This window comes from Polyodon spathula, chromosome 4, assembly GCF_017654505.1.
Source record: "Polyodon spathula isolate WHYD16114869_AA chromosome 4, ASM1765450v1, whole genome shotgun sequence".
NCBI lineage: Eukaryota > Metazoa > Chordata > Actinopteri > Acipenseriformes > Polyodontidae > Polyodon > Polyodon spathula.
The window spans coordinates 58294132-58321270 of NC_054537.1; the positions used below are offsets into that span (position 1 = coordinate 58294132).

At 40.9% G+C, this 27139-nt stretch overlaps 1 protein-coding gene across 1 annotated transcript; it reads left to right on the forward strand.

Moving 5' to 3' along the window:
• Positions 1-1105: 1105 nt before the first annotated feature.
• On the forward strand, positions 1106-26049 carry LOC121314672 (IQ motif and ankyrin repeat domain-containing protein 1-like). The gene is made up of 16 exons (XM_041248159.1): positions 1106-1190; positions 1621-1822; positions 2590-2676; positions 2969-3103; positions 6513-6646; positions 7308-7472; positions 8125-8316; positions 8632-8757; positions 14653-14792; positions 17778-17832; positions 19270-19362; positions 19595-19703; positions 23423-23519; positions 23807-23941; positions 24789-24917; positions 25732-26049. Exons 2-16 carry the CDS (start codon positions 1801-1803, stop codon positions 25901-25903), a joined length of 1791 nt encoding a protein of 596 aa, XP_041104093.1. The 5' UTR covers positions 1106-1190; positions 1621-1800; the 3' UTR covers positions 25904-26049.
• The last annotated feature ends 1090 nt before the right edge of the window (positions 26050-27139 follow it).

Genomic DNA, 27139 nt, shown 5'->3' on the forward strand with positions numbered 1-27139 from the left:
TTATTGTCAACCCTGTGCAGTACAAATTGCTGCGTATTGCCAGGGGATTATTGTTTATTGGTCTCCAGACCTGGATAAAAATAAAGCGCACTTTCCAAACTGGATTACAAGGCTCTAGCTGATTAATTACTGCACTGCATCACTCCTGCACCTATTCCCACTCAGCCACTTTGTCACACGTGGTGTCAGAACACGGGATCATGGACCGCAACGCACTGGCAGAGCTACTGGAGGTGCTAGACAGTAGACGGTACATAGAGGAGAGAGGAGGGAGGAGCGCTACCCTGCGCTCATTGAACGGGTGGGGCTGGCACTTTCCCCAGTGCCAGTCCCTACAGGAACACCAGCGATGTCTGCACCAAAGGCTCAGGCAATGATAATGTCGGCGGAGGAAGACCCAGAGGCTTACCTGGCCGCATTTGAGCGGCTGGCCACCACTGTTTCATGGCCGTGGGAGTTCTGGGCAGGCCATCTGGGACCCTGCCTGATCGGGGAGGCTCAGGTAGCCTACCAGGCTATGAGCGACCTCAACGCCACCACTTACGACCTAGTCAAGCTGACTGTACTCCGTCGCATCAACATTACGGCAAAGACTCACCAGGTACGGTTCAGGGAATACCGAAGATTACCCAGAGACCCGCCTGAACAGGGATACTGCCGGTTCCTCCCCTTCAGAGCAGCCAAGCCCTTTCTCTCCCTCCTTCACCACCACCATCACCACCCAGACCTCCGAGACCACTGACCCCAATCAGCCCCTTGCCTTCCCTTGCTTTTTTTGTTTTATATATATATATATATAGAGAGAGAGAGAGAGAGAGAGAGAGAGAGAGAGAGAGAGAGAGAGAGAGAGAGAGAGAGAGAGAGAGAGAGAGAGTTAAGCTTTTGTATTTTGGTCTTTGTCACATTAATAGGGGTAATGTTCACTAGATGATTATGTTTAACATGTTTTTTTCAATTATCTTAAATTTAAGTGTAGGGTGCCAACACTTTTGTGTGCTAATGTATGTCTCCCGACCCCGTAGTCCTATTTTGGCAGCAGTTCCTTCGGTTGTGCCTGACTGCGGCACCCGAGTGCACTGCTTCGCTTCCTACATCAACAGTTGCTATGGAGACGAGTTGTTGTCTCGTAGCAGTTTATAAAACTGTTTTAGTAAAAACCAAAACAAAAGTTTCTGAGAACTAATATGCAGGTAAACGTGTTTCTTATTTTCATGTTTTAAAATGTATTGTTTGTTTAAGCGTATATAGGAATTGTAAAGTACCACAACGTAGTATTGTGGTTGAATTCTATTAATAACCTAAGAGAACGGATTAGGTAACCGACCACAACATAAACATTTAACCAAAACATTGTACGATTTAAACGTTAATATTATAATATATATATATATATATATATATATATATATATATATATATATAGATTACTCTTAATACAGCTACATATTGTGTAATAAATTTATTTGCAATATTTACAATGAGAATTATGTTTTGTATTGTCTAGCTATTTGTGTAAACAGTTTAACATTGGTTTTCCTTATTTACAGTCCTTGTGATTGTTTGTCACTGTTTTACGATTCTTTTCCTAAAAATTCACTGTATGTACTGTAACGTTTTCAGGTTCCTACAGGCAGGGGTTTCGCACAGGTCGAGGCGACAACCCGGGAAACCCGGGGCCTCCCGCACTGAAGCATAGCGCCGATAGCGCTGTACAAAAGAGCCGCTTCCTTTGCAGGAGCATATATCGGGCTTAAGTCTTCATTAACTACGTCACCTACCAACCAGACCCCTACCCCGTGCATGCTACAGTACTTACACAAAAGTATAGTTTACTGCAGTTAACGGGATGATTTCAATTTAAATAGTTCTATAATCGCAAAAAGCATCAGTGCCCTTTAAAAATGGGAAGAGTATCTTATTAATATGTTCTTATCTATACATCGATCTGTTTAGATCTCTAGTTTTTACCAGCGGTAGCTTATTGATGTGGCTATAGAGCGTATTTTTCCAGATTTATGACAGAAATTAAAAACTTCTGTACCTGTAATAAACAGAATTCTTCCTTAAGTTGATTTGGAGTCAAAGTGTTGCCTTCTGATAACCCGCCCTGTCATTTTAGACTTTTTACAGACAGAAACAGACCAAAGAGACTCACAGACACTGTTTGATAACCTTATAGAAGGGGCTCAATTTGAATTATATTACTAGTGACTATTTTTGATCTGCTGTTTAAATCAGTTGAATAGGTGCCTATATCTTACTGTGTGTGCACTGATTGTTAGATAGTCATTATTATTTTTGAGTCTTTAAAAACAGCAGCTGTTGGCTTTTAGATGGTGTAACCCTTATACAAGTTTACCACTGTAAATTGTCAAAGTAATTTAGCAGTTTTACCATCCTTTTATCATGGTTATACTATACATGGTTTGATGTTTTCTAATATGCTTTACCGTACCTTTGGGCTTTACAATCCTTAACTATGCTTAACCATGCTTTCACTGTGCTTTTATTTGGTAAATTTGTATTAAGGGAAAACACTCTAATTTAACATAAAAGGGAGTGCTAATAAATATTTTGTTCTTCTTAAAGATATGATCTCCGGAAAGGCTAAAGCACTCCCAGGGAAAGGGGTTGGAAAGACCCCTGTGAAGCAGTCAGCCCAGGCAAAGAAACCAGGTACTAAACAGATAATCATTTTCCCCTGACTGTACTTGCAGAGAGAAAACACAATAGTTCTAAGTGGGTAAGGTAAAAATAATGAACGAGTGACTGATGGTGACAGATGGCGTCACTTATTTTTATTTCATGGAAAAAACATTGTAGTTGCTGCAAGGAGCTCTGACTTGAAAGCTTGGTGAAGCCGCTATTGTTATGTAACTGCTACAAGCTGGTCATTGAAATATTAAAAAAATGACATTATTTTGTACTTGTGTGTGTGTCTGACATGTTTGCTCTTTTTCTCCCTTAGTCGCAGGACTGCGGGCAAACACGAAAAGCAATTCAGGGCAAAAGACAGTTTCCAAAAGTGCATCAAAAATCAAAACAGAAAAGAAGGTTGCTGAAAAGGGTGTCAAAGCAGTATGCACAGCTGGGAGCAAGAAAGGTAAATTTCCACAAAGCATGCCATTTCTTGAGATAGGAAAGTGACCCTACTGCGTGTGTAGTCTGGACAGATATTGTAGATAAAGCACAATTTGGGGACTAACAAATCAAGCACAGCCACTTTAACGTCTTGAAACTTATTCCCAGAGGAACTAAGGAGGCGACTAAATTTAGTTTTTCATCCAATATATGTTCTCATTAAGAATGTTGTATTTGGAATACTGGCTCAGCAGTACCCTTGGCCCTTTGTACTATAGTGCATTATTAGTGCTGCTGTAATACCATTAAAGATAATTTGGTTAGGGAATGTTTGGGAATCACCAGAGGTCAAATTATGGAACTGAGAAAAAAGATATTTCAAGTATGAAGCAGTTGAAAGGTCACAATATTACACAATATTACATGACCAGGAAACAAAAAAAAAATGCATCTTAACAACACAAGCATGCAAATGACAGCTAGTTAGATTATATATAAATGACTATGTCAACATTCTAGTAACTGAACTTATAACCATTCGGAATGATTGTAAATGTAAAAATGTATGGGTGGGGTAAAGGGTAGCGCTCCAAATTGAAAGTAAAATAATAGTTGCACAGATCAACAGAGTTCAAGTTTGAATGTGATGTCAGGTTATAATAAAAGAAAAAATAACTAAAGCAAAGAACACAGAAAATGTGAACACAAAAGTGCGAGGCCAGCAAGAACATGTAGAGCATTGTGCAGACTTTACTCATCTTGAACACGCTGACTCTCAGAATGAAAGACTAACAGAGGCAAAACAAATATCAGCAGAATCATCCTCACCATCCTGTGGTATTTATATTCAGCTCCCAGAGTATAGCCAATGTATAGTTGGTTATCTTTTGGATTCTAAGGTTTCCAACTGTTCTTTTCTGATGGAAGAGAGAGTGTTCAATTTATTGTTAGTATTTAAAACTTGAGGAAGACAGCCAGAAACATATGATAATGTAGTGTTCACGGAGTAGGGGTCAGGACTGGTAGGGCTGATATCCGCTCCTGCAATGGAGCCCGGCTATTTTGTACAGTGTAATCGGCACTAGCTTCAAAGCGGAAGGTCCTAGGTTCACGTTCGATTTCTGTCTGTGAGAAGCCCCTGTTTGTGGGAACTGAAGTTTGCCACATTGGTGTCAGAAGTGGACCCAGGTACCCCTGCATGCACTTGGAAGCCTGTAGCCTGGTGAGCAAGTCCGAGGGTGGACTTGAGGCTGGTAGGGGAGAGTGTAGTGTACACGGGGGTAGGGGTCAGGGCTGGTAGGTGAGCAATCTAAACATGAACACATAAGCCTGATAACTGCTCCTGCAAGGGAGCCTCGCTCTTTTGTACAGCGATATCAGTGCTATGCTTTGAAGCAGGAGGGCCTGGGTTCACCTATGAGAAGCCCCTGCTTGTCGGAACCAAGGTTTGCCACAATATGTTCCTCAAATACTCAAATCACAATTACACGTTATCAGTGCAAGACTTTTGGAGATGTGCATGTAGAAGTCTATTAAAACTTTTCACTTCTTCAGCCTCCTTCAAAATGGGTAAAAAAAAAAGCACTCCAGCAGAGTGGAGCCCTGGTGTGCAAATTCTGATTGACTCTCTTTCTCTGGGAATGTCAAAATTCACACTTGTTTGCGCCCCAATCCATATAATTTAGTAGATAACAGTAGATCTTTTTAAGTAAAACGTTATTAGCTGATGACAAGCAAAAAAAAGGGTTAATGGTTACTCACGTTGTCAGTTGTAGACTATTTATAGTATGGTATAGCTTGCCGACTTTTTTTCATGCTTAGGTTATGTTCCCTGTCTGCCACTTCAAACCAGTGTACCGTCAACATTTTAGAAAGCCCTAGACAAATGATTTGATAATACTGTGTAATAATGTAACCATGTTAAATTGTTGGTCCTCCCATTACCCTATTATGCCATTTCACATACTTCTTAACTAGAAGGGTATTTTCATTAACACGCAAAGTCTTTAATAAGAAAACCCCCTGATCAGTAAGAATCAATGAATGTTTGGAATTCTTTCACTTTTATAAACATTCTATCCAGTTCTGGATACTTCACGCCATGAAATAATGCCAAATTTGAAAACAGACTCTTTCACAAAGCAGAACTTTAAACACATATTCTAAAGCTGTTTGCTGTCTTTTCTCGTATGGTGTCCAAAATTAGGACCAATAATGCATGGTTTGTAGAGGTTTATAATGACCTACTTTCGACTATAAATACATAAAAAGTGTCATTTTAAAGAGCTTGTCACTTTGCAAACAGGTTAGTCCTGCAGCTCATTGATACTTAGGAGCTTCATTGAACAGTGGAATGTGCTTATGCTTGGAGTGATTGGTGTTTCTCTTTAACACTGATTCAAATGCAGCATTACTACTTTACTGTTGGTGAGTTTATCCAGGCCTGCGCTGTATTCACACAAACACTGTGCTTTTCCCTATATATATCCACCACAGAGGATTTGGGGGCTATTATTATTTTATTTATTGGTGTGTAGAATGGTTGATAAAACAAAAATTGATATTAAAATAAATACAGTTTTGTGATTCTTCTGTTTCCCTGTTGGTTTTATGTACTCTATTTACTTATATACTGTACTTATATATATATATATATATATATATATATATATATATATATATATATATATATATATATATATATACACACACACACACACACACACACACACACACACACACACACATTAGAAGTATGCATAGGTCATGTTCACCCTGTGTACTGCTCAGAGATTTGAAAACTTATAAGACCACAGATGAAGCATTGTCTGTTGTGGGGGATTCAGTAACAGCTGCCAATGTCAGGAGATCTTTATCTGCCTTGAGTGAATGGTGCTGCCAATGTTATACTTAGTGGCTGAAGCTGCAGGCATTCCTGCGTGATAACTGCTGACAGTGACAGGTAAGAGCACTTGACAAAAGACAAGGTCAGAGGATTTTGGGGCTATTAGTGTTTTATTTAATGATTTGTTCTTCTTTTTAGGTGCCTAAAGAAAGCAATGAAAATGCTATTTGAACTTTTATCCATACATAAAATGGATTTCAAACAGGATAGTCTTTTGGGCATCCATAATCTAGTGCCTACTCTGTATTCTCTCCCTACACCACTATCTCCTAGTTGGAGACTGCAGTTGGTATCTTGTCTTTACCTGGTATTACACTGCCCTCTAGTGGACATTACCCCACTACAGCACCAGGAACTGAGCAAGGAGTCCTCAGGTGTTTGCTATTTACATTGAATCTGACTGAAATAATAGGCCAGTACTGATTTTTATCTTCTTTGCTCGTGTTGCTGGGTACTGGAGTCCAGCCATGTAGTTTTTGAACATGTTAATTGACCAATTAGTTTGATTATTATGTTTTGGTTCCAGAGGTAAGCCGTGAAGAAAAAGCTGCCATGTCAATCCAGTGTGCATTCCGTAAACACCTCTCCAGGAAGGAGTTGGCAAAAAGGAGGAAACAGAAGGTGGAATATGAAGAGTTAATGGACCGTCTAGAAAAGGAGGTGTAGAGAGTGGCATTGTATTTATTATATGTATTATAATGCATATGTTTAATTAAACTGTTTAGTACAGTGGTTCTCAGCTTTTTGAACCGTTCCCCCCTTCCTATTGTCTGTTGTATTTGACACACACACACCCCCCCCCCCCCCCCCCACTCAAGCACATGTACATAAATGTTTTATAATCATTCAATCATTCTTACTGGTTCTTACTGCAATTAGCCGAAGCGTCAGAGCCAGCACGATCTCAAAGCACCCTAGTCTTATAGTCAAACACACATATTTGAAGCTACTTACTCTTTAAGTGTTTGGTTTGAGGTAGTCTAAACAGCATTAAATCAATTAGTAAACTGTTCATTAGCATTAATTAAGTAATAAACCAGTGGCCATCCAGTAATACCTTAGTATACATGTTTAACCAGAAGTATGCTGAAAGGCATGGAAAAAGCATAATAAAATGGAGTAAAACATGATAAAAGCATAGGTTAAAGTAGTAGTGTTCTTTTTAGATAATGTGGAAAATAAATAAATAAACACATACATGAATTAGCTGACACTTCAAGCAGCATGGTATCAGTGCACCCCTCTCCAAGCACTAACTGTCCTGAGCTCCTGCCCTACTCTGTGTGGTTCATGAAAATGATAATGCTGTTGCTTGTTTCAGGCGTTCGTTGCAATGGTGCGGAGGGAACAGGAGGAGGCAGAGCGGGAGAGACAGAAGGAGGAGGATGAGAGGAAGAAGAGGAGGGAGGAAGAGAAGCGAAGGAAGCGGATCCTGGAAGCCGCCTTTGAGGGGGATGTGGCAGAAATCCTAGCCGTGCTAAAGGAGGCAAGTGCCCTCTAGTAACATGGACACCATGGAGATATTTCACAGAAGCATCGGGTCCTGGCAGTGTGGAATGTAGTATGCTTTTTACACAGACATGAATCTGTCTGACCCAAGTACGGGATCATTTTAGATTTAATTTTAGACTTTGAGGTTGACTTTCCACCAGGAAAGGACACAACTGGAATATATTGAGGAATCACTCTAGATCAATCATATTTCCATGATTATCCAGGTGATTGATGATCCCCCGGTGCTGAAAAAGGTTCCAATAAAATCATGAGTGGCTTATCCAATGTGATTGATCAAATCAGCCCCTTACCATGAAACTTGCAAAAAAGAAAACAGATAGGGGCTGTATTCTGGTTGGAATTTGGGGGATTTAATTGTGGAGTAATTTATCAATTGAGATTAATTAATTGATTGAGATTTCCATTAAAAAAAAAATAATAATAATAACTTATATTTCTATTTTTGCTGTATTTACAAAAACACAACTTCCAAACACTCAATCAGAATTACAAAGTGCTTCTTTATGTAGTGTCTTATATGTCTACTTCGATATTGCTAAAAATAAAACCATTGCTTTTTTGTGTGTGTTTCTTTAGCCTTTGCTTCTTTAACTCTTAGCGTGTTTGTTTTTCTCTCCTGTCAGATGTTGGACTTGGACACAAATATGGGTGTGGGGTTGGACCAGGTGGGGAAGAAACAGCAACTGCACTGCCAATTAAAGATGATTGAGTGTAGCGACCCTCATGGGAACACCCCCCTCTCAGAGGCAGCGGGGGGCGGGCACCCGGAGGCTATCACACTGCTGGTAGAGAATGGGGCCGACATCAACACCAAGGCAAGCCCACACACAGGATAATACATTTACTCTACACTGAAAAGGAGTGGGCAATACTGCATATTCAGACATAGACAGGTTTAAAAATGCTCTAAAAAACACCACAGGTATCAGGATCATCCTGGAAGTAGTTCCAGCTGAGATCATAACCACATAAGAAAATCTATGGATGAGACAAAGTCACTGGGCCCATCAATGCTTGTTCTTTCAGAAATTATATGGTGAAAGTTTTAAACTCTAAAAGGCATAATTACCCAGAATTTTGAATATTTTTAACCATTCCAGCTGCTACATTTTTAGTTGTTCATTTTTTAGGGTGCCTTTGGGAGGACACCCCTGTACCGAGCTGCTTTCGGGGGTCACCTGAGAGCAGTTCAAACCCTCCTGCAGCTTGGGGCAGACCCCAGGGTATATGCAGATGATGGAAACACACCTGAACAGGTAACTTTATAAAATAAATATCAGGAATATATTTTTTGTTTTTTGCAGTCTGTAGGCTGAGGCTTGCATTTGTTGGTGTTTGGGGTCGCAGATTGTATATATGTGATTATGCCACCATTGTTTGAATAGTTACTAGTTACTCTGAGAAGAAATAAAACAGACATTGTCAGATGAATGCAGTACAGGGATAGTTCCCTTTCAAGTACAAAATGTAACCATTACCCTATGGTAGAGACTTACTCGGGTCTGGTCAGGTCAGTGTGTTATCAGTGAGTGGATTATGGAATTTTTTTTCTGTGTGCAACTGTTTCCTAAGACTCTCTTCCTGCTTCACGATTTTTGAAAAATTAAAAAAAAAAAAATTAAAAATTACAAACAATTGGCAGACTCAGAACATATGGAAAAGCTCTGGGCAGCTGTTTCCCACTAACGAACGGTTCTAGCAGAATTACTGCATGAATGTTTGGTGCCGCCTACCTCGTCTGTCCCCTTGGGGCCCCAGGGGACTATGGATGCAGATTGGCCACAGGAGGACATACTGATGAGGTGAGTTAACAGGAGCTGGCGTTCCCATCTGAGGACGTGGAGATCGACGGCACATCCCCTGCAGTTAAGCTCTCCCTGTCGGCAGAGCTTCTAACGCTGATCAAGAGGGCCACTGCAATTTTGCAAGTGCCCTGGCCTACAGAAGGGGAAACAAGGCGGTCAACACTGACACCCTGGGATCTAACTGACACCCTGGGATCCTTCAAGAAGCTGCTTGATGAGATTTTGGGATCAATAATCTACTAACAACCAAACCTGCAAGATGGGCTAAATGGCCTCCTCTCATTTGTAAACTTTCTTGTGTTCTTATGTTCTTATACTATCTCTTATACAATCTTTGACGATGAACCTACCATCTCTCCCATGTCCTGTGTTTTTTTTTTTTTTTTTTCTAAATTTAGTCGTCGCCAATTATTATTTTTTATTATTTTCTCCCCAATTTAGTCGTGTCCAATTATTTTTTTTTAGGCTCAGCTCACTGCTACCACCCCTGCGCTGACTCAGGAGCGGCGAAAATGAACACACGCTGTACTCCGAAGCGTGTGCCGTCGGCCGACCGCTTCTTTACACACTGCAGACTAACTATGCAGCCACCTCAGAGCTACAGCGTTGGAGGATTTTTACTGGATGCTCCACTCGCCTTTCCTGCACAGCTAGGCAATTATAATAGTATTCTGCAGCAGCCCTAGGAGTTTTTTGCCACAGGCCTAGGGCCCCTCTTCAGGGAGCCATCAGTGCACCACAGACAGCTGGGTGCTTACTACTGTTCACACCAGCTACTGACTGCAATTCAAGCACATTCCCCTCCCTTTCAGGGTGTGAATGTAACATCAGTCATGGAGCCACAGGATGTCGCAGTGGTGTCTCAGGAGGTAGGAGCTCTGCTGTAAAAATAGGCTATTCACATGATAGACCCCCTCCAGTTGGAGACAAGGTTCTACTCCAGGTATTTCCTAGTGTCTAAGCAGGATGGTGGCCTTAGACTGATCCTCGACCTCATATACTGCAGGTCAAACTGTATCTGAGTCGAAGGAGGTTCAAAATGTTGACGATGCAACAGCTGTTGCAGTCAATCAAACCAGGTGACTGGTTCACCACAGTTGACCACAAATATGCCTATTTCCACATCCCCATAAAACCAGTGCACACGAAGTACCTGCGGTTCGTTTTTCAGGGAACAACGTACAAGTTCCATGTCTTGCCATTTGGCCTCTCCCTAGCTCCCTGTGCCTTCTCGAAGTGCATGGTTATCCGGGCTCCTTTGAGACTCAAAGGCATCAGAGTGCTCAGTTATCTGGACATCTGGCTCATTTGTGCCATCTCCGGCACAGGCAAAGGCCCTCACTGGACTTGTCACCAGCCACCTTCAACAGGTGGGCCTTACGACGAATCACGCCGTCTCAGACAGCCTCCTATCTAGGAGTGACTCTATCAGACAACAAAGTGCATTGAATAGCCGGCCGTTTAGAGCTCTTTCAGCTGAACAGAGTGCTCATGGAAATGTTCCAGAGACTTCAGGGCTTGATGACAGCTACCCAGACCCTTCCATTGCGACTCCTGTGCATGTGCCCTCTGCAGGCCTGGTTCAAAAACAGGATTTTTAAGCCGCATTGAACTGCTACCACCTATTGACAGTGTCTCTTCACGGTCTAAAGGTGCTCTGTTGGTGGAAGCAGCCTGCCCATCTATGCCTCGGTGTAGCTCTGGGCAGTGTGACCAGAAGGGAGGTTGTCACCATGGACGCATCCAGCTTGAGCTTGGGCACTCTGTGGAATGGCGGGGGGGGGGGGGGCACAAGGTGTGTGGAACCCCTCTTAGTCTCCACATCAACGTTTTGGAGTTGCAGGCAGTTTACCTGGTCTTGCAGAATTTGTTGCATGAGTTTCAAAGGAGACATGTGCTTGTCTGTACAGACAACAGTAGTGGTTTACATCAACCACCAGGGCAGCCTCAGGTCACCCAGTCTCCATCGCATGGCCCGCAAGCTGTTGCTCTGGGGACACGAGAACCTCCTCTCACTGCTGGTAATACTGATCTTGGGGTGACAAACTGGGCGGCGGAACTCCTCTCAAGGAGAGTTCCTAGTGCCTCAGACTGGAGGCCTCACCCCGAGGTGGTTAGCCTCATTTGGTGAAGTTCAAGAGAGCAGAGAGATCTCTTTGCCTCCCAGGAATCAACCCAGTGTCCCCTCTGGTTCTCCATAATAGGAGACAGGACCCACTGGCAGTAGATGCCTTGGCACAGAAGTGGCCGAGGCAACTGTTATATGCCTTTGAACTGCTCACCCTGCTTCCACTTTGTCTGAAGAAAATCAGGCAGGATGGGGCCAAGGTGCTCCGAGAAACCTTTCTTGTCCCAGGAGACTGCTTTTCAACCCCGATGCAGCTCCTGAATGACCAGCCTTGGAGACTGCCCAAGCACCACGACCTGCTCAGTCAGGCACAGGAGACTTTATGGCATCTCGACTCATCGCGCCTGCAGCTCTGGGTCTGTCTCCTGAACGGCTGCATTTGAGCTGGGTCTGTCCAGTAGGGTTATTGACACCCTACAAAATACCAGAGCAGGGTCAACACGTTCCCTGTACGGCTACAAGTGGGGTGTCTTTCATACGTGGTGCCTGCCTCATGGGTTTGACCCCACTGCAAGTCTCTATTTTTATTTTCCTGCTGCTTTCTCCAGACGATCGGCTACACATCAGAAATTATGTCTCTTCCATCTCCTCCCAAGTCCTCTCTTTGATTCTGAGCAGCTTTCAATCCATATTTGCATCCCACTTCTGATCACCAGTGTAACGTACTCAGAAATCACAGTGACTCGGAGGCTGAAACGGCTAAACGCAACATTTATTGGCACTAACAAGTGCATGAAATGTAACAAATACATCAAATAAACATCTGTGTCCTGCCACAGGAATTGCAAGGCTGCTGTTGGCCACAACCGTGGCGTAACTATATTTTTGATACTCTAATCTAGACAGAGTTGTTGTCCATTCACTAAGAGAGAGTGAACATGGCCGTCTTTCTCACGTCCAGTCTTATACCCTTGCTAGTCCCCCCCCCCCCCCCCCCCCCCCCCCCCCCATCAACCATTAGCAGCAGTCCTGTGATTCGTAGGGGAACCCGTTAATCAGTGTCCAGATTGGTGAGTGGCCCTCAGGGTAGAGCTAACGAGGGTGTGCACTTCCATAATCCAGCTAGGGGGAAACAAAGAACCTCAGCCTGTACTTAAAAAAACAAACAAATACAAAAAACACTAATGCTCATTCCTAGATACATTGATTGGGTTTCTACATCTGCCTTCCCCACATTCTAAACACCAGTAAAGTCTGTGTGGACAACACTGTTGACAACATACTTCACGTTGCACATCACTGCCTCAGTAATGGATCTGTAGAACCATCCAAGATAACCGACATTTAGCAGTTGCCATTCTGGTTAACTGGGCTGGACGCTGGGTACACGCAGTAGTGTGTATAGAGTCCTGAGCCTGTTTAGAATTTCTGTAGGTTTTCCCCACATTTAATCCTTTTGCCTCATCCAGGTCACACATCCATTCAAAATGAGAATACGGTCATGCAGGCTTTGCAAGGGTGTGAGCTGTTCTAAAAAGCACTTTTAGCAAATCACTTTAAAATCACTGAGGTGTTTATGGTGTGTAGTAATTGTTACGCTTTTGATTTGTCTTATTGGCAGTTTGCCTTCATCAGTTTCACACAGTTATAAAGATTACTTGATTTTATCATACGCTTTAAAATTGACTATCTTAAAGGTAGACGACCAAGTCACAAATGTGCCACTCTGGCTTTTGCAGCCAGTCAGATTGTGAAAGCCAGGTTACTTGAAAAGTGTGCTGCCTCTTCTCTGTCATATCATCGTCTTTTTTTTTCTTTTGTGGTGGAGGGTCGCAACCTGGTATAATACTCCATATTTTTGTAAAATTACTTTACACTCACTTCAAAGATGCAAATGTTTCAGTATTATAAACTAAGTCTACTTTTTAGACATCAAAACAGTATAAAAATGTCAAAACACAAAATAGCTCAAGTTGAATAGCCATTTCCTTACATTATGTTTCTTTGAAACAGGCCATATGAAATTGTTGTTCTACTATTTTACAATAAATCTTGTAATACAAATACGTTAGTAATAAGACATAGTTAAGCAATCATCCTGTACATTTATATAGTTTTAAATAAGTGTGTTGTGTTCAAGCAATTGGGCTTTTTCAAAAAATAAAACCCGATATATATTATATATATATTGATAATAAATTAGCAGTATCTATATATATATAAAATGAAAAATGAAACGTTATGTGAGAAAATGCCCGTTTTTATACTGTTGATGTACATTTTGTTTAAACTGAAAGTTCATAGGTAAACTACGGCGATGAATAAATGAATAATGTAAGTAATCACACAGACAAAAATTCAATGAAACACTGATGCATTCGCATATTGCAAAATTCAGCATGACAAGGGGAGATGAAGGGAGGTTTCAATTCTGAGTTTGGTAAGCATTATGAATGTTTGTTCACCACTGTTACATCCCTTTAGAAAATTGGCTTTAACTGCATTTTTTAAATGCAATCCTGTGAACATGAGAGCATATCTGTACACTTTTCTAGGCACTCACAGGGCTACTGCGACACAGACATCAACTAGTCCTCATCAATTTTAATTCCCCTCAGGCGAACAGGCGAGCATTAGTTTCTAACTCTGCAGTAGAGTGGTTGCCTGTGTGACATTAAAGAATAACCAGACAGCATGTGACTGCATCCTGATGTGTGTGAGGCAAGTCAGCAGCAAACCAAAGCGAATTGTAGCAGGCAAGGAAGTAGACCAGGGAACTGTGTGATAAAATGCAAAAAACCCTGTAGAATCCCCAAGGAAGATTCTCAACTTTTCCTGACTACATGATTAACCCTGCACACCACAAGGTTCTGTCTGTTTTTCTGTCTGTTCTGTCTGTTTTTCTGGTTAATGGGGTAAAATGGTCAGACTTTCCTTGTCGTATTAAGCAGCCCATATTGCCTAAGTGCCTGGTGAGCTCAAGTGGACACCTGTAGGGGCCTGTAGCTCCGTGACATCCATTGTAGAGCTACTGGATGTGAAGATGCTATTTAGCTTTGAAGTGGGATAGGAGGACCTCCATTGTTCATCATTTCCCCTGCGCTGTTGTATCGAGTTGCTGCAATGACGGAACATAATTGGATATTCTAAATTGGTGAGAAAAAAATGTAATAAAGTAAATTGAAATAAGTGTTATCTCATTTTGAGTCAGTAGTGTTTGTTGTACAGTACCTCTTGGTTTTCCAGAGCTGGGCTTGCCCTGTTTTCTCTGTGTTCAGGTGGCATCAATGGACAGTGTGGTGAGGACCCTGCAGGACTGGGACCTTAAGGCCACAGAGTCCATGCTGCAGAAGATGGAGGCTGAGAGGCAGAGGAGGACAGCAGAGGAACAGAAACAAAAAGCGGTGGAAGCTGATCGGTGAGACACAACACAACCAGACACATTTACTAAGCTTTTCCCATTAAACTGGGTGAATTCTTTCTAGAAACGCACGACTCACCAGGCTGGGGACAAATAGTTTTATTTTTGCAATTATAGCAATTATAAAAAAAAAAAAACAACAGGGGGGAAGGGTAACATTAATTTCCTCCCAATGCCACCTTATTTGCCTGTTTTTACAAAAATGTTATTTTTAGAACCCCCATAATGCAATAAACAAATAAAATATGAATAAATAAATATACTGTATATAAACAAATGTGTATTTACACCAAAAAATTAAGTGTAAACATTTATAATATATAATATTTTTTGTGAATGCATATTGAGGAGATTAAAAGAGAGTAAAGGAGTTAAGGGCAGGAAGCAGGCATACAGGCATCATAAAAAGGTAAGGTAACCTGCAATTAACCTAACCACATTTATCCCTCTAACCTCTTAATCCTTAATGTAAATACAGCAGATCTGATCATTTCAGTGAATCTCAGCTAATATGTAAGACCATTACTTCATAGATCTCATATTTTCCAAAAGATATTGTGTTAAATATATGTTTATTGCTATAGCTCAGAAAAAAAGAATAATTTGAATGAACAGAGTCGCGTCACTCTGGGCTAAAGTGAGATCGAGAGAAGCTGAACCCTGGACAATGCATGCATTTTAGTTTTGTAGATTCCAAAACATACCCTTGTAATGATGTCAGTTATGACCTCTCTTTCCTATACATATGTACTTGTGGCAGATTTCCAAGCCTAACAAACATTCCTTTTGAATCTGTTATCTCTGAGATTCACCCATTTGCCATGCAAGCAGAGGCCCCTTCTCTCCTTACATTCCTGAGCTCAAATACCACACCCAGAGTCTCAGTTCAATTTGTTACAGAAAATAACATATTATAAAATAATAATTAGTTCTAATACAAAAACTATTACAAAATTCCTTACAATGTGCACATTATGGTAAATATGTGTTTAATTAGTTTTAATGGCATTGAAAACCCCACTAGACTTACCTCAGCTTTTGCTTCTTTCAAAGTTTGCACCAACTGTTAACTGAACAAAACTAGAAGTAGGAAACAACCCAGGTACACAATCAGTCTAGATATTTCAGTTTTCTTAAACATATTTTAGAGAATAAAATAGTTTGCGCTAGTGCTAACATACAGTGCCTTGCAAAAGTATTCAGAACTTTCCTATGGTGTGCCATTTTGTGAAATTACAAAATGATGCATACACATTTTTTTACACTTAATATTTTATTCAAAACTTGAATGCACAAACTGAAGACTTCTAAGGGTATGATAAGTTACAGTAAATGTCAGCAGAAACTTGAGAGAAAACATTGCAATATGTTGATTGTAAAGTAATCACACCCGTCAACTCAATATTCGGTGGACGCACCTTTGGCAGCAATTACAGCCGCAAGTCTTTTTGGGTAAGTCTCTACCGACTTTGTACACTGGCTTGGTGCAATTTGTGCCCATTATACTTGCCAGATTTGCTCAAGCTCTCTCAAGTTGCTTAGGGATCACTTATGGACAGCAGTTTTCAAGTCTTTCCACAGATTCTCAATCGGATTCAAGTCAGGACTTTGACTGGGCCACTCAAGGACATTCACTTTCTTATTCTTAAGCCACTCCAGTGTAACTTTGGCCTTGTGCTTTGGATCATTGTCCTGCTGAAAGGTGAATTTTCACCCTAGTATTAAGTCTTTAGCAGACTGAAACAGGTTTTCCTCTATTGTTTGCCTGTACTTTGCTCCAGCCATTTTTCCTTCAATCCTCACAAGCTTTCTAGTCCCTGTTGAGAAGAAGCACCCTCATAGCATGATGCTGCCCCCACCTTGACTGTAGGGATGGTGTTGACTGGGAGATGTGCTGTGTTGGGTCTCCATCAACTGTAACACTTGGCATTTAGACCAAAAAGTTCCAATTTGATCTTGTCTGACCACAACAGCTTTAGCCACATTTTTGCAGGATCACTCAGGTGGTTTATTGCAAACTCCATGGGGGCTTTGAGATGTCTTATTTTTAGTAATGGCTTCCTTCTTGCCACCCTGCCATACAGGCTACTTTTGTGAAGTGTTCTGGATATTGTTGACTGATGCATATTTTTTCCCATCTCAGCCATTGAACTCTGTAGCTCTTTCAAAGTTGTCATTGGCGTCAAAGTGGCACCCCTCACCAGTTTCCTCTTGGCCAGCTGCTCAGTTTCGAGGGACGGCCTGATCTAGGCAGTGTCTGGGTGGTACAATGCACCTTCCATTTCTTGATGATTGCGTAGACTGTGCTCACAGGGATATTCAGAGACTTCGATATTTTTTTCTACCCTTCTCTTGATCTGTGCTTTTCAATGATTTATCCCTGACTTGCTTTGAAAGCTCCTTGGTCTTCAAGGTTGAGTCTTTGCTTTAAATTCACTACCTGACCAAGGAACAATCACAGAGACAGGTGTTTTCATTCTGAAATCATGAGAACCACTAATATTGCACACACAGACAGAAGCCATTCAACTAATAGTGTGGCTCGTTAAGGTCATTTTGTGCACCTGAATTCATTTAGGTTTGCCACAGCAAAGGGTTTGAATACTTATGCAATCATGACTTTTCCATTTTTATTTCATATTAATTATCTATTTACTTCTTTTTGTTTTTGCTTTGAATGTGTGGAATAGGTTGTGTATTTAGCACATATTAATTGCTATTTCAGTGTCATGACTGCAAGCTTTAAAGCATCAAAATGTGAAAACTGTGAGAAGGTTTGAATACTTTTGCAAGGCATGGTATATACTTTACACAAACCCAAGCACGTTTCTCTTTTCTCATCTTGGAGAGCTATGGAACTGAGAGATGTTGGTCAGGACAGCACCCGATCTGCGTACAATAGTCTTGTCCTGCTCATATCACCAATATCATGTCCAAAAAGATTATAAATGACAAATGAAACAGCTTTTGCTTTTTTCCCAGACTGAGAGATGAAGTCCAACAGCTGATTAAAGAACATGAGAGGTGCCAGAAAGAGGTATGGAACTCTTGTAACATGTGTAACTGGTGCAATCAGCAGGCTGATACATATAATACAGTATTCACTCCCTCCCAATGCATCTTAGAGATGTAGTGTGTGAGTTTTGTACATGAATGAAACACATATACACTAGAACAGATGTGCACAAATTTGTGCACAAAGGTTTGGAAAAGGGGTGCACAAAGCTTTTATAGCTTAAATTAAAAAAGGTTTAATTGGTTGAGTTAACTAATTTAGGGTACAGGTGTGTGACAAAGTGATTTGCAGTGCGCAGGTGTAGAGGTGATGTGATTACAAAACAGAAGACAGACAACAAAGGTCACGATCAAAACAGTCGTTTATTTTTGTAATCCCGGTCTGGCAACCGCAAAGAATAATCCCAGGCAATACACAACAATGTGTATTGCACTGTTTTAAAAAACGGATTACAGTCTCGAAATAATAAACACAGTATAACACACACAATCACAAGTCAAGAGTGAGTGCTAACGTGCAAGTGGTGAAATACAATTTACTTGTGTACAGTTGTGAAATGTTGTCCTGGTTGGTGCTGGCCTTAAGCGACAGCTCCCGGTACGTGTTAGCCATCTAATAAACAAACAAGTGTACAATTAGACACAATAAAACAAACAAACACTAAACACTTACGGTACAATTTTGGTTCTCCTTTAGCGGTTCGCTCTTAACCATATCAAAAGAACAGATCGCCTAGTCACACCCCCTTGTTTAGCGAGTGCAACCGTTTCTCCTCCAATCCGTGGTTGCCACATCGCTTCCCTTCTGGGGCGATGACTTGGTGGACCATAGCTCTGCCCTCTTTCTAGATGGCCGACTTCCACCTTTCCCTGGAATTAATTGTCAGTCCTGGGCACTCTGTTCCCTTTACACAGCACCCTCACAGGTCGGGAGGGAGATTTATAACCAAGATTCATTCTTTCTCTGTCAGAATAAAAACCAGGAGGCCTCTACAGCTCAAGGGCAGAAATTGTGCACCCCTGCACTAGAATACATTTTTTTATATCTGTGCATGTTAATGATAGAGACGACTGTTTTTTTGCGATATTGATCCTTATTCACAAAGATTCAAATCTTGAATTGTTTAAAGAATGTTTATCTAAGGTGTGTTTTTATGAATAAAATAAAGATAGCGTGCTACTGCTTTAATTTGTGTTCATGCCACTGCTATAATTAGGAGAAGATTAATCTAGAAGCATGCTTAACAGTTTCATTGCAGTCCTGTGCTCTGTACAACACAAGTGACTTTCTTGTGTGATCAAAACTTCAAGTTAAAAACAATGGGTGTTACCTTGTTTTGTCGGTGGAAACATATATATTTTTAAATGAATATAAAATAAGTATTACTGTGTTCCTAACTCCATTAGTATAAAAGGTAAAAGCTTTTAATACACTGTTTTGTCCTCCTGCTGTTTGTAGCTGCAGAAGGCGTACTGTGAGCTGAATAACAGGATCTCTGAACATGACAAGTGTGAGAGGAAGAACATGGGCAAAACAGAACTGACACTGACGGTGAGCTGGAGATTTATACAAAGCTTATAATCAAATGAAAAGTGATGTACTACTACATTGATAAATCAAAATATTTTTCTGTTCATTACTGTGCAGCATTAAAGTACTTAACTGGCTACCCACCATGCTTCAGCCCAATGCTCCTGAGCGACTCAATGCCTTTCACATTGGAGCCTAGCACTCTCACCCCTGGTCCCCTCCACCTGTCTAACAGCAGTGACTGTGTCCATAGGCTATACATGATGCAGAGGATGTGGTGGAGAGAGCCAAGATAGCTGCGCACCATGCAGAAGAGCAGCTCTCACTGTCCAGACTGCAGCTGAGGGAGCAGTCTGGGGGAGGTGGGTATCTGAACACCATTTGTAACAACCAGCATTCTGATGGACCAGCTAAAATTGTCTATAATAGGACTGAGTCATGAAAACACTGGATAAACAATGCTGAATTTAAATCCCACTGCATATAACAGAGGTGGCCAAACCGCGGCCCCCGGGGGAAATGCTGGGTGACGCACACTTTGCAGCTCGAATGAACTGAAAAAAGAATAATAAACAAAAATGAAAAGAGAGAAGGTAAAAATAAACACAATAAAGTTTATTATTTTTGTTTTCTGTATTCATTAGTGTTTATTATTCTTTTTTCTCTCCCCTAAGTTTCTTTGAGCCTGCATGTTCACTGCGGGACATTTCGTCACTTGATGACCTTTGACACCGCGCGCTGGCGCATGTGTATTTCGATCACCTCGAGTGAAAGCCGGAAGTGCAGTTAAAGTCAATTTCATAATTTTGATTTAAATGCTTGATCTTGTTGTGGAGACAATGGCATTGAGCTAACCATCCATGAGTAATAAACAAAATGTGAAGCTTTAAGCCAGAATGGGAGGAAGAGTTTGCTTTCACTGTAAACAGTGTTAAACCTCTCTGCAACAAATTATTTATACACGGTAGTCAGTACAAGGCAAGCAACCGCCATCATCGTCATGAAACAAATCACAACAAATTTTCATCTGAATATCATCCTGGATCAGACCTGAGGAGAAACAAACAAGCCTCTTTAAAACACGCCTCAGCTGTCAGCAGATGCTCCTTTTGATGTTCAGTAAAGATGCTGATGTAATGACTTAAGTGAGTTTTATATGCCATAGAATATTGCTTATGCCAAACGTCCTTATTGGCGCTAGACTAGAGAATGCATGTTTCAGTGTTGTTTTGCATTGTATTTGCATTATATATTTCTTATGTCTTGTCATGAGTAGGTACTGTAATCCCTTTCAAAATGTATACAGTGCATTTGTCATCCACAAAGCAAAGCTCTCAAAAGTATTTAGTACACCCAACAGCATACAAGAAAAAGCTTTTTTTTTTTTTTTTTAAGCCGAGCGTTCAGATCTTCAAGGGAAGAGCTTGTAAAAAAAAAACTCTTTCAAATGTGTCTTTTTATGTGGTGTTTTTGGTGTTTTTATGAAATCTTCATAATAAGTGAATGTATTTTAAGTGCCTGTTACATACAGCATAAACAGAAATAATGGACAAAAAAGCAGCGTTACATTTAAATTTAATACACAGTAGATCTACAATACAGTACAAATAACACAGAAACTGTGAAGGCTCTGCAATGTTCTATCTCTTGTTCTTGTATATTTTGCTGCCATCATGCAATAACAATGACTGTACTGCACTGTCACAAGACTGGCTGAGTGGTGACGTCAGACCCGGAACAATAACACACAGGACAGAAAGACGTGGAGTTTTGCTTGCGCTCAGCATTTAATAAATGAACAAACAGTGGATGCGGAACCAGCAGGAATTCACCCTCTGCTGGTGGAGCTGGGGGAGGCAGAGTGAGCTCCTGCTGCTCTGCTCCTGGCGGTGGAGGTGGCGGAGGCAGAGGCAGCTCCTGCTGTTCTGCTTCTGGCGGTGGAGGTGATGGAGGCAGAAGCAGTTTGTAGCCTCCCAGCGACGGAGGTGGGAGAGGTGTGTAGTCTCCTGGCAATGGAGGTGGGAGCGGCATGTAGTCTCCCCCTGTTACAGGGGACTGGTGCGGCTCTCCCTCATTTGCAGGGGACTGGTATGGCTCTACCTCACTTGCAGGGGACTGGTATGGCTCTACCTCACTTGCAGGGGACTGGTGCGGCTCTCACTCACTTGCAGGGGACTGGTATGGCTCTACCTCACTTGCAAGGGACTGGTGCGGCTCTCACTCACTTTCAGGGGACTGGTTGTGCTCTCCCTCGGACAGGGTTTCTCTCACCGACTCTGGACACTGACGGCAGGAGGGGCCGACGACAGGAGGGGACCCTGGAGAGGCAATGGCAGGCAATGGCAGGTGAAACCAGCAGGCATTCTCCCTCTGCTGGTGGAGGTGAAAACAGCAGGTATTCTTCCTTTGCTGGTGGAGACTTGGGCTGTGGACGCTCTGCCTTCCCCTTCTGGAGCTGTGGACACACCGACTCCCCCTTTGTGGGCTGTAGACGCCTTTCTGGGTGCTGGGTGCTCAGGCTCCTCCCACTCAGGCATAGGACATTCGGGCTCCTCCGATTATCTTCTGGCTCCTGTCCTGGGCAGTTCTTGTCCTCGTGCCCATAGGCAATGCACAGAGTGCACCACCTTGGCTCCTTCTGCTTCCTCCTCACCTTTCCCCCTCTCTGCCTCCTTCTCCTCACCTTCCTCTCCTGGGCCGGTTCCTCCTCTCCCTCTTGGTAGGGACAACGCACCACCGGGTGCCCCACAGGCAAGGCACCAGCCTTGGTCCTCTAGACCGCCGAGGAGGTCTTCCAGCTCCAGCCTTAAATTTCTTTATTATTTATTTTTTTATTTTTCCCCAAAAACCAACACAAAAACCCACTTCGAAAAAAAGAAACAAAAAAACACACTTTCCCTGGTCTGACTTGGAAGCTGTGGTTTATCCCACTTTTCCACCATATGTTACAAGGCTGGCTGAGTGGTGACATCAGACCCGGAACAATAACACATAGGACAGAGACGTGGAGTTTTGGTGAAGCTGAGCACTTGCTTGCGCTCAGCATTTAATAAATGAACAAACAGAAAATAAAGATGCTGAACAAAACAGAACAAGGCACTTGAGCCAAAATAAATAGACAAACAAAACGAACAGACATCAACAAACAGGGCACGAACACTAAACAAACAAGTACCAACGTAGCAATTGCTTACTTTTTCTCTCCATCTCTCTCCTGTTCTTTCTTCCTGAACACACAACCCGGAGTGAGTGAAAACATGCTGCTTTTATGCAGCTATACCGAGACTCGATTGCTAATCAATCATTCAACTGGAGTCTCGGTACAACTGCACGTGAATTAAGTGCAGTTTCCCGTCCTCACATATTATTACATTTTACCTGCATGTGAAGTGCTGTGCAATCCTCGTGCCAAAATACAAATATACATTTTAAACACTAGTGCTCGTAACCCATATTTATATCCCTTGTATTTTATACATAAACACCAACATTAACACACTACATGCAACATAAAACACTAATAAACATAAAGGGGCGGGACACTCCGCCACATGCACAGAGTAAGTGCAAGATTCCATTGTAATGTTCAAGAATTCAAAAAATGTTTGCGAGCAAGACATTTTAAAAACACTGTTTTAAACATTGTTTTAATTCTCGAACATTACAATGGAATCTTGTACTTACTCTGTGCAGTATTTATAGTATGTGTCTTGTAGCTCTCGGCCAGATGAACATTTTGATATGCGTCTGGTAGGATCAGGAAGTTTGGCCACCCCTGATATATAACATTCAGACAGTACTTTAAGTAATTTCTTTACTGCTTGATCTGTGCAGCCGACTGGACTGAGTAGCTGAATGTTACATTGTAAGTGTATACTGGTATACTGTAAAAGTCTGACTTGTGTAGAAAATGCCAAGGACCAGATATGGTTTGTTTAAGCATGCTTCCCCTGCCTATACTTATTTCTAATGGATTTTATGATGAAAAATAAATACTGAAAAGTTCCCGGGAAATGCTGTGTAATCTGTTGAAACATTGTCTGATTTATTAGTTTTTTACCATTATTATTACCGTTATTAGGGTCTGTATCAGAGCTCATTAGGATGAAGTGCTCGGTACGAGAGCTGGACGACGTGCTGTTCAAAGATGTGGGAAACAAAATCCAGCAAGATGGGAGGTGAGGAACAACTTGGTGAAGACTGTGCACCCCTGTGGATGCCGTAATGCAGCAGTATTGTCACACAGTACAGTGTGCACAGTAAAACCTTCATTACCTGGCGTAAAGGGTAAAGAGCTTGTACTGTAATCATTGCTGGAGGTTTCTTGATTGGGAATACTGCAAATTAGCAAATTTGCAGTATTAATTCAGTTATCTGAACAAATAGATTTTAAGAATCACCCCCCGAGGTTTTAGTGTATTTGAATACTGGCTTTCAGGCTGTAATGTGTTTGATTTGTCCTTAGGTGGCCTTTGCTCATCGACCCGTCAGGCCAAGCCTCCACATTCCTGAGATATCGAGACACCAACTACACAGATGCCCTAAATCCTGAACACATGAAGCCCGAGGTCCTGCGCCTGGCCCTGCTGGGAGCTATCAGGTGAGGCACTACCAAGGAGAGCACAGGGAGATGGGGCAAAGCACTGCAGTGTAGTGGAGGAAGGGCTGTACACACAATAGGCATATTTGTCAGACAATTTCGGGCCTCAAGGTCCAGAGTCCTCCATGTTTTATAATTAAACAATGAACGGATTAAGTACTGGAAGGAGTTTCAGTTGGTACAATTAACATATTTAGGGTGATGTTGGAACAAAGACCAGGAAGGCTGTGGACATTTAAGACTGGTATATGGTATACAGTAATAAGTGTTCTTTGTTTTATTACTGATTTGCACTGATAAAATCCTCTTTTTTTTTTTTTTTTTTTTTTTTTTTTTGAGAATTTTCCTTGTTGTTTTTTCAACCAAATTTAGCAGCCATAATATTATTCTTGTATGGATTAACAAAGATTGTTGTATGACTAGCTGCAGTACTGGAAGTTTTAGATTTGCAAAAAGCTGTTTGCATATACAGTAGATGTATGTTAATGGCTATAGTAGTCCAACAACAAATATATTAATGTAACTATAAAAATGAAGTTTAAATTTATGATTTTTACTTTATTAAAAAAAAAAATTAAAAAGTAAACCTGAAAACAAAGATCCCTATTTTTATATCTATATTTAAAATAACATTCATTCTATTACTTGTATTGTGGAAATACGCTTATATTATAGAATCTGATTATCCAACTAAAGAATTGCAATAATTGGGTAAATATTAAGGTATATTTTTGGTGGAAGTCCAGGGAAAAGGGGGAGATCAAAGGTTTTGGAAGACTGCTGGAGATTTATACAGAGTTTACATGTTAGGGAACACATGTAAGATTAAAAAGTGACTCCTGTTTAGGTTCGGTAAGCCTCTGGTCATCAACATGATGGAAGTGAACTTGTTTGAATCTGTGAAGAATCAGTTTGACCAAATACAGGCTGGGCTGATGGAACAGCTTCTAACCAAGCAACTGCTCCAGAATGAAAGGTACTGCAGGACTATACTTATCAATTATGGGTATTCTGTATTTACAGCCAGTATGTTACTAACATAGAGTACCTATTCATGTAACAGAGGGGATACACATTGGTTCTAAGTGGGTAATGCACAAATAATCAACGAACAAGGGAAGACTTGAGTTAACCACAAAGAACCATTGTTTTCTGTCTATACCACACATAATTAAGCATTAAGTAATTTATTTTTCTTTTAAGGATTAAACATTTCCGTTGCTATGGGGAACTCTGAATTCAAAACCTGCTGACGCCGTGACTTCACACTGCTACAAGCGTCCATTGAAATATGAAATTAATTTGCTTTGGAACCCCTACACATGTAGTGTACACACACATATTTGACAAAAAAAGTATTAAACCAGCAGTCAGAAATTGTAATTGTCTGTACGTTTGCAACTTTTAGTTAGTTACGTGGGGATTTTATGTATCCACATATATACTTACACTCACACCATCTGGATTTGTGTTCATTTATTCTTTCATTAATTCATTTATAATGCACTAATCTTTTTTTTAAGCAAACATGTGAATAAAGGCAGTAAGAAAGGTTTTCAAACAATGTTTAGATTAAATCACAGTAGAATTAATGAAATTAAGTAAAAAGGGGATAATGTACTGTAGATGAAGAAGAATGCATTTTAGGCCACTAGTTGAATACTTGTTTGAGTCACTGTAAATAATATACCAAACCCTTTAAGAGCCTCTTGGTTGAAAGAGTAGACACCTTTTACTTTGAGGGAGATGAATAACATTGTATAATGTGTAGTCTAATGGTCTCTATTCAGGTATCTGTCCCTGGTGCGACCCTCGGATGACCTTCAGTATTCTAAGACAGAGTTCAGGTCTTCAAGGTCAGAGAAATTCAAGCTTCTCTTTGTGACAAAGCTCCGTAACCCTCCTGAGTCACTGTTGACTGCTCTCTGCCCCATCGAGGTAACCATTCCGCAGCCAAGGTAGTGGAGAAAGGACCACGACTACATCACCTGCACTGCGTTCTGCTGGTTTGAGTGTTGTTAACAGGATGTAACAGGTTAATAAAATACCTATTTTCTACAACCTTTAAATAAAATAAATTTAAAATTCAATTGTCAAGGCAAATTTCAAGTGACGTATTTAAAATTCAAGTATATAATAAATTTTCAAGTTTATATATATATTATAGTGAGCATATATATATATATATATATATATATATATATATATATATATATATATATTATAATATATATATATAACACACACACACACACACACACACACACACACACACACACACACACACATAGTGGTTTGCAGAAGTATTCACCCCCCTGCAAAGTTTTCACATTTTGTTGGCACCTGCGAGTACTCCACGATGCTTTAAAATTAGACTTTACATGTAGAATCTACACAAACTACTCCACATTGATAAATTTTAAAAATGCATAAAGAATATGAATAAGTAAAATTTCCAGAGAAAAACAGGTTACTGTCAGTTGCATAAGTATTCAAACCCTTTGCTACTGCAGCCCTAAATCAGCTCAGGTGCAAATGATTTGTTTGAAAGGTCACAACATTTGTGAAATGGTTTCAGTCTGTGTGTACTCAAAGTGGTTTAACTTGTAAATAATTTCCCTCAGGTATATAAAGACTTTCCCTCAGGTATATAAAGACTTTCAAGCTGCAACTAACACAGTGATCCAATAAAGCAACCATGAAGACCAGGGAGCTTTCAACACAAGTCAGGGATAAAGTGGTAGAGAGGCACAGAGCAGGAGAAGGGTACAAGAAAATTTCAAAGGTGCTGATTATCCCTCTCAGCACAGTGAAGTCCATCATTAAGAAGTGGAAAATGCATCATACCACCGAGATCAGGTCGCCCTCCCAAACTGAGCAGCCAGGCATGCAGGAAACTGGTTCGGGATGTCACTCTGAAGCCAACAATGACCTTGAGAGATCTGCAAAGTTCTATGTCTGAGATGGGAGTCAATGTTCACACATCAATCAATCAACAATAAACCAGTCCCTACACAAACCTGGCCTGTATGAACGGGTGGCAAGAAAGAAGCCATTACTCAAAAAGCCTAATTTTAAAGCACATATGGAGTTTGCAAAAGATCATGTGGATGATACTGCAGACATGTGGAAAAAGATTTTGTGGTTAGACGAGACAAAAATTGAACTTTTCAGTCTAAATTCCAAGTGTTACATCTG

What these genes read in the sequence shown, in the direction of transcription:
- LOC121314672 (XM_041248159.1), top strand. Translation starts at nt 1,801, where the DNA reads ATGCTACAGTACTTACACAAAA. An exon ending in AAAGCGGTGGAAGCTGATCG is followed by an intron (nt 14,793 to 17,777) that starts GTGAGACACAAC and finishes CTTTTTTCCCAG; the next exon opens with ACTGAGAGATGAAGTCCAAC. An exon ending in AAACAGAACTGACACTGACG is followed by an intron (nt 19,363 to 19,594) that starts GTGAGCTGGAGA and finishes CTGTGTCCATAG; the next exon opens with GCTATACATGATGCAGAGGA.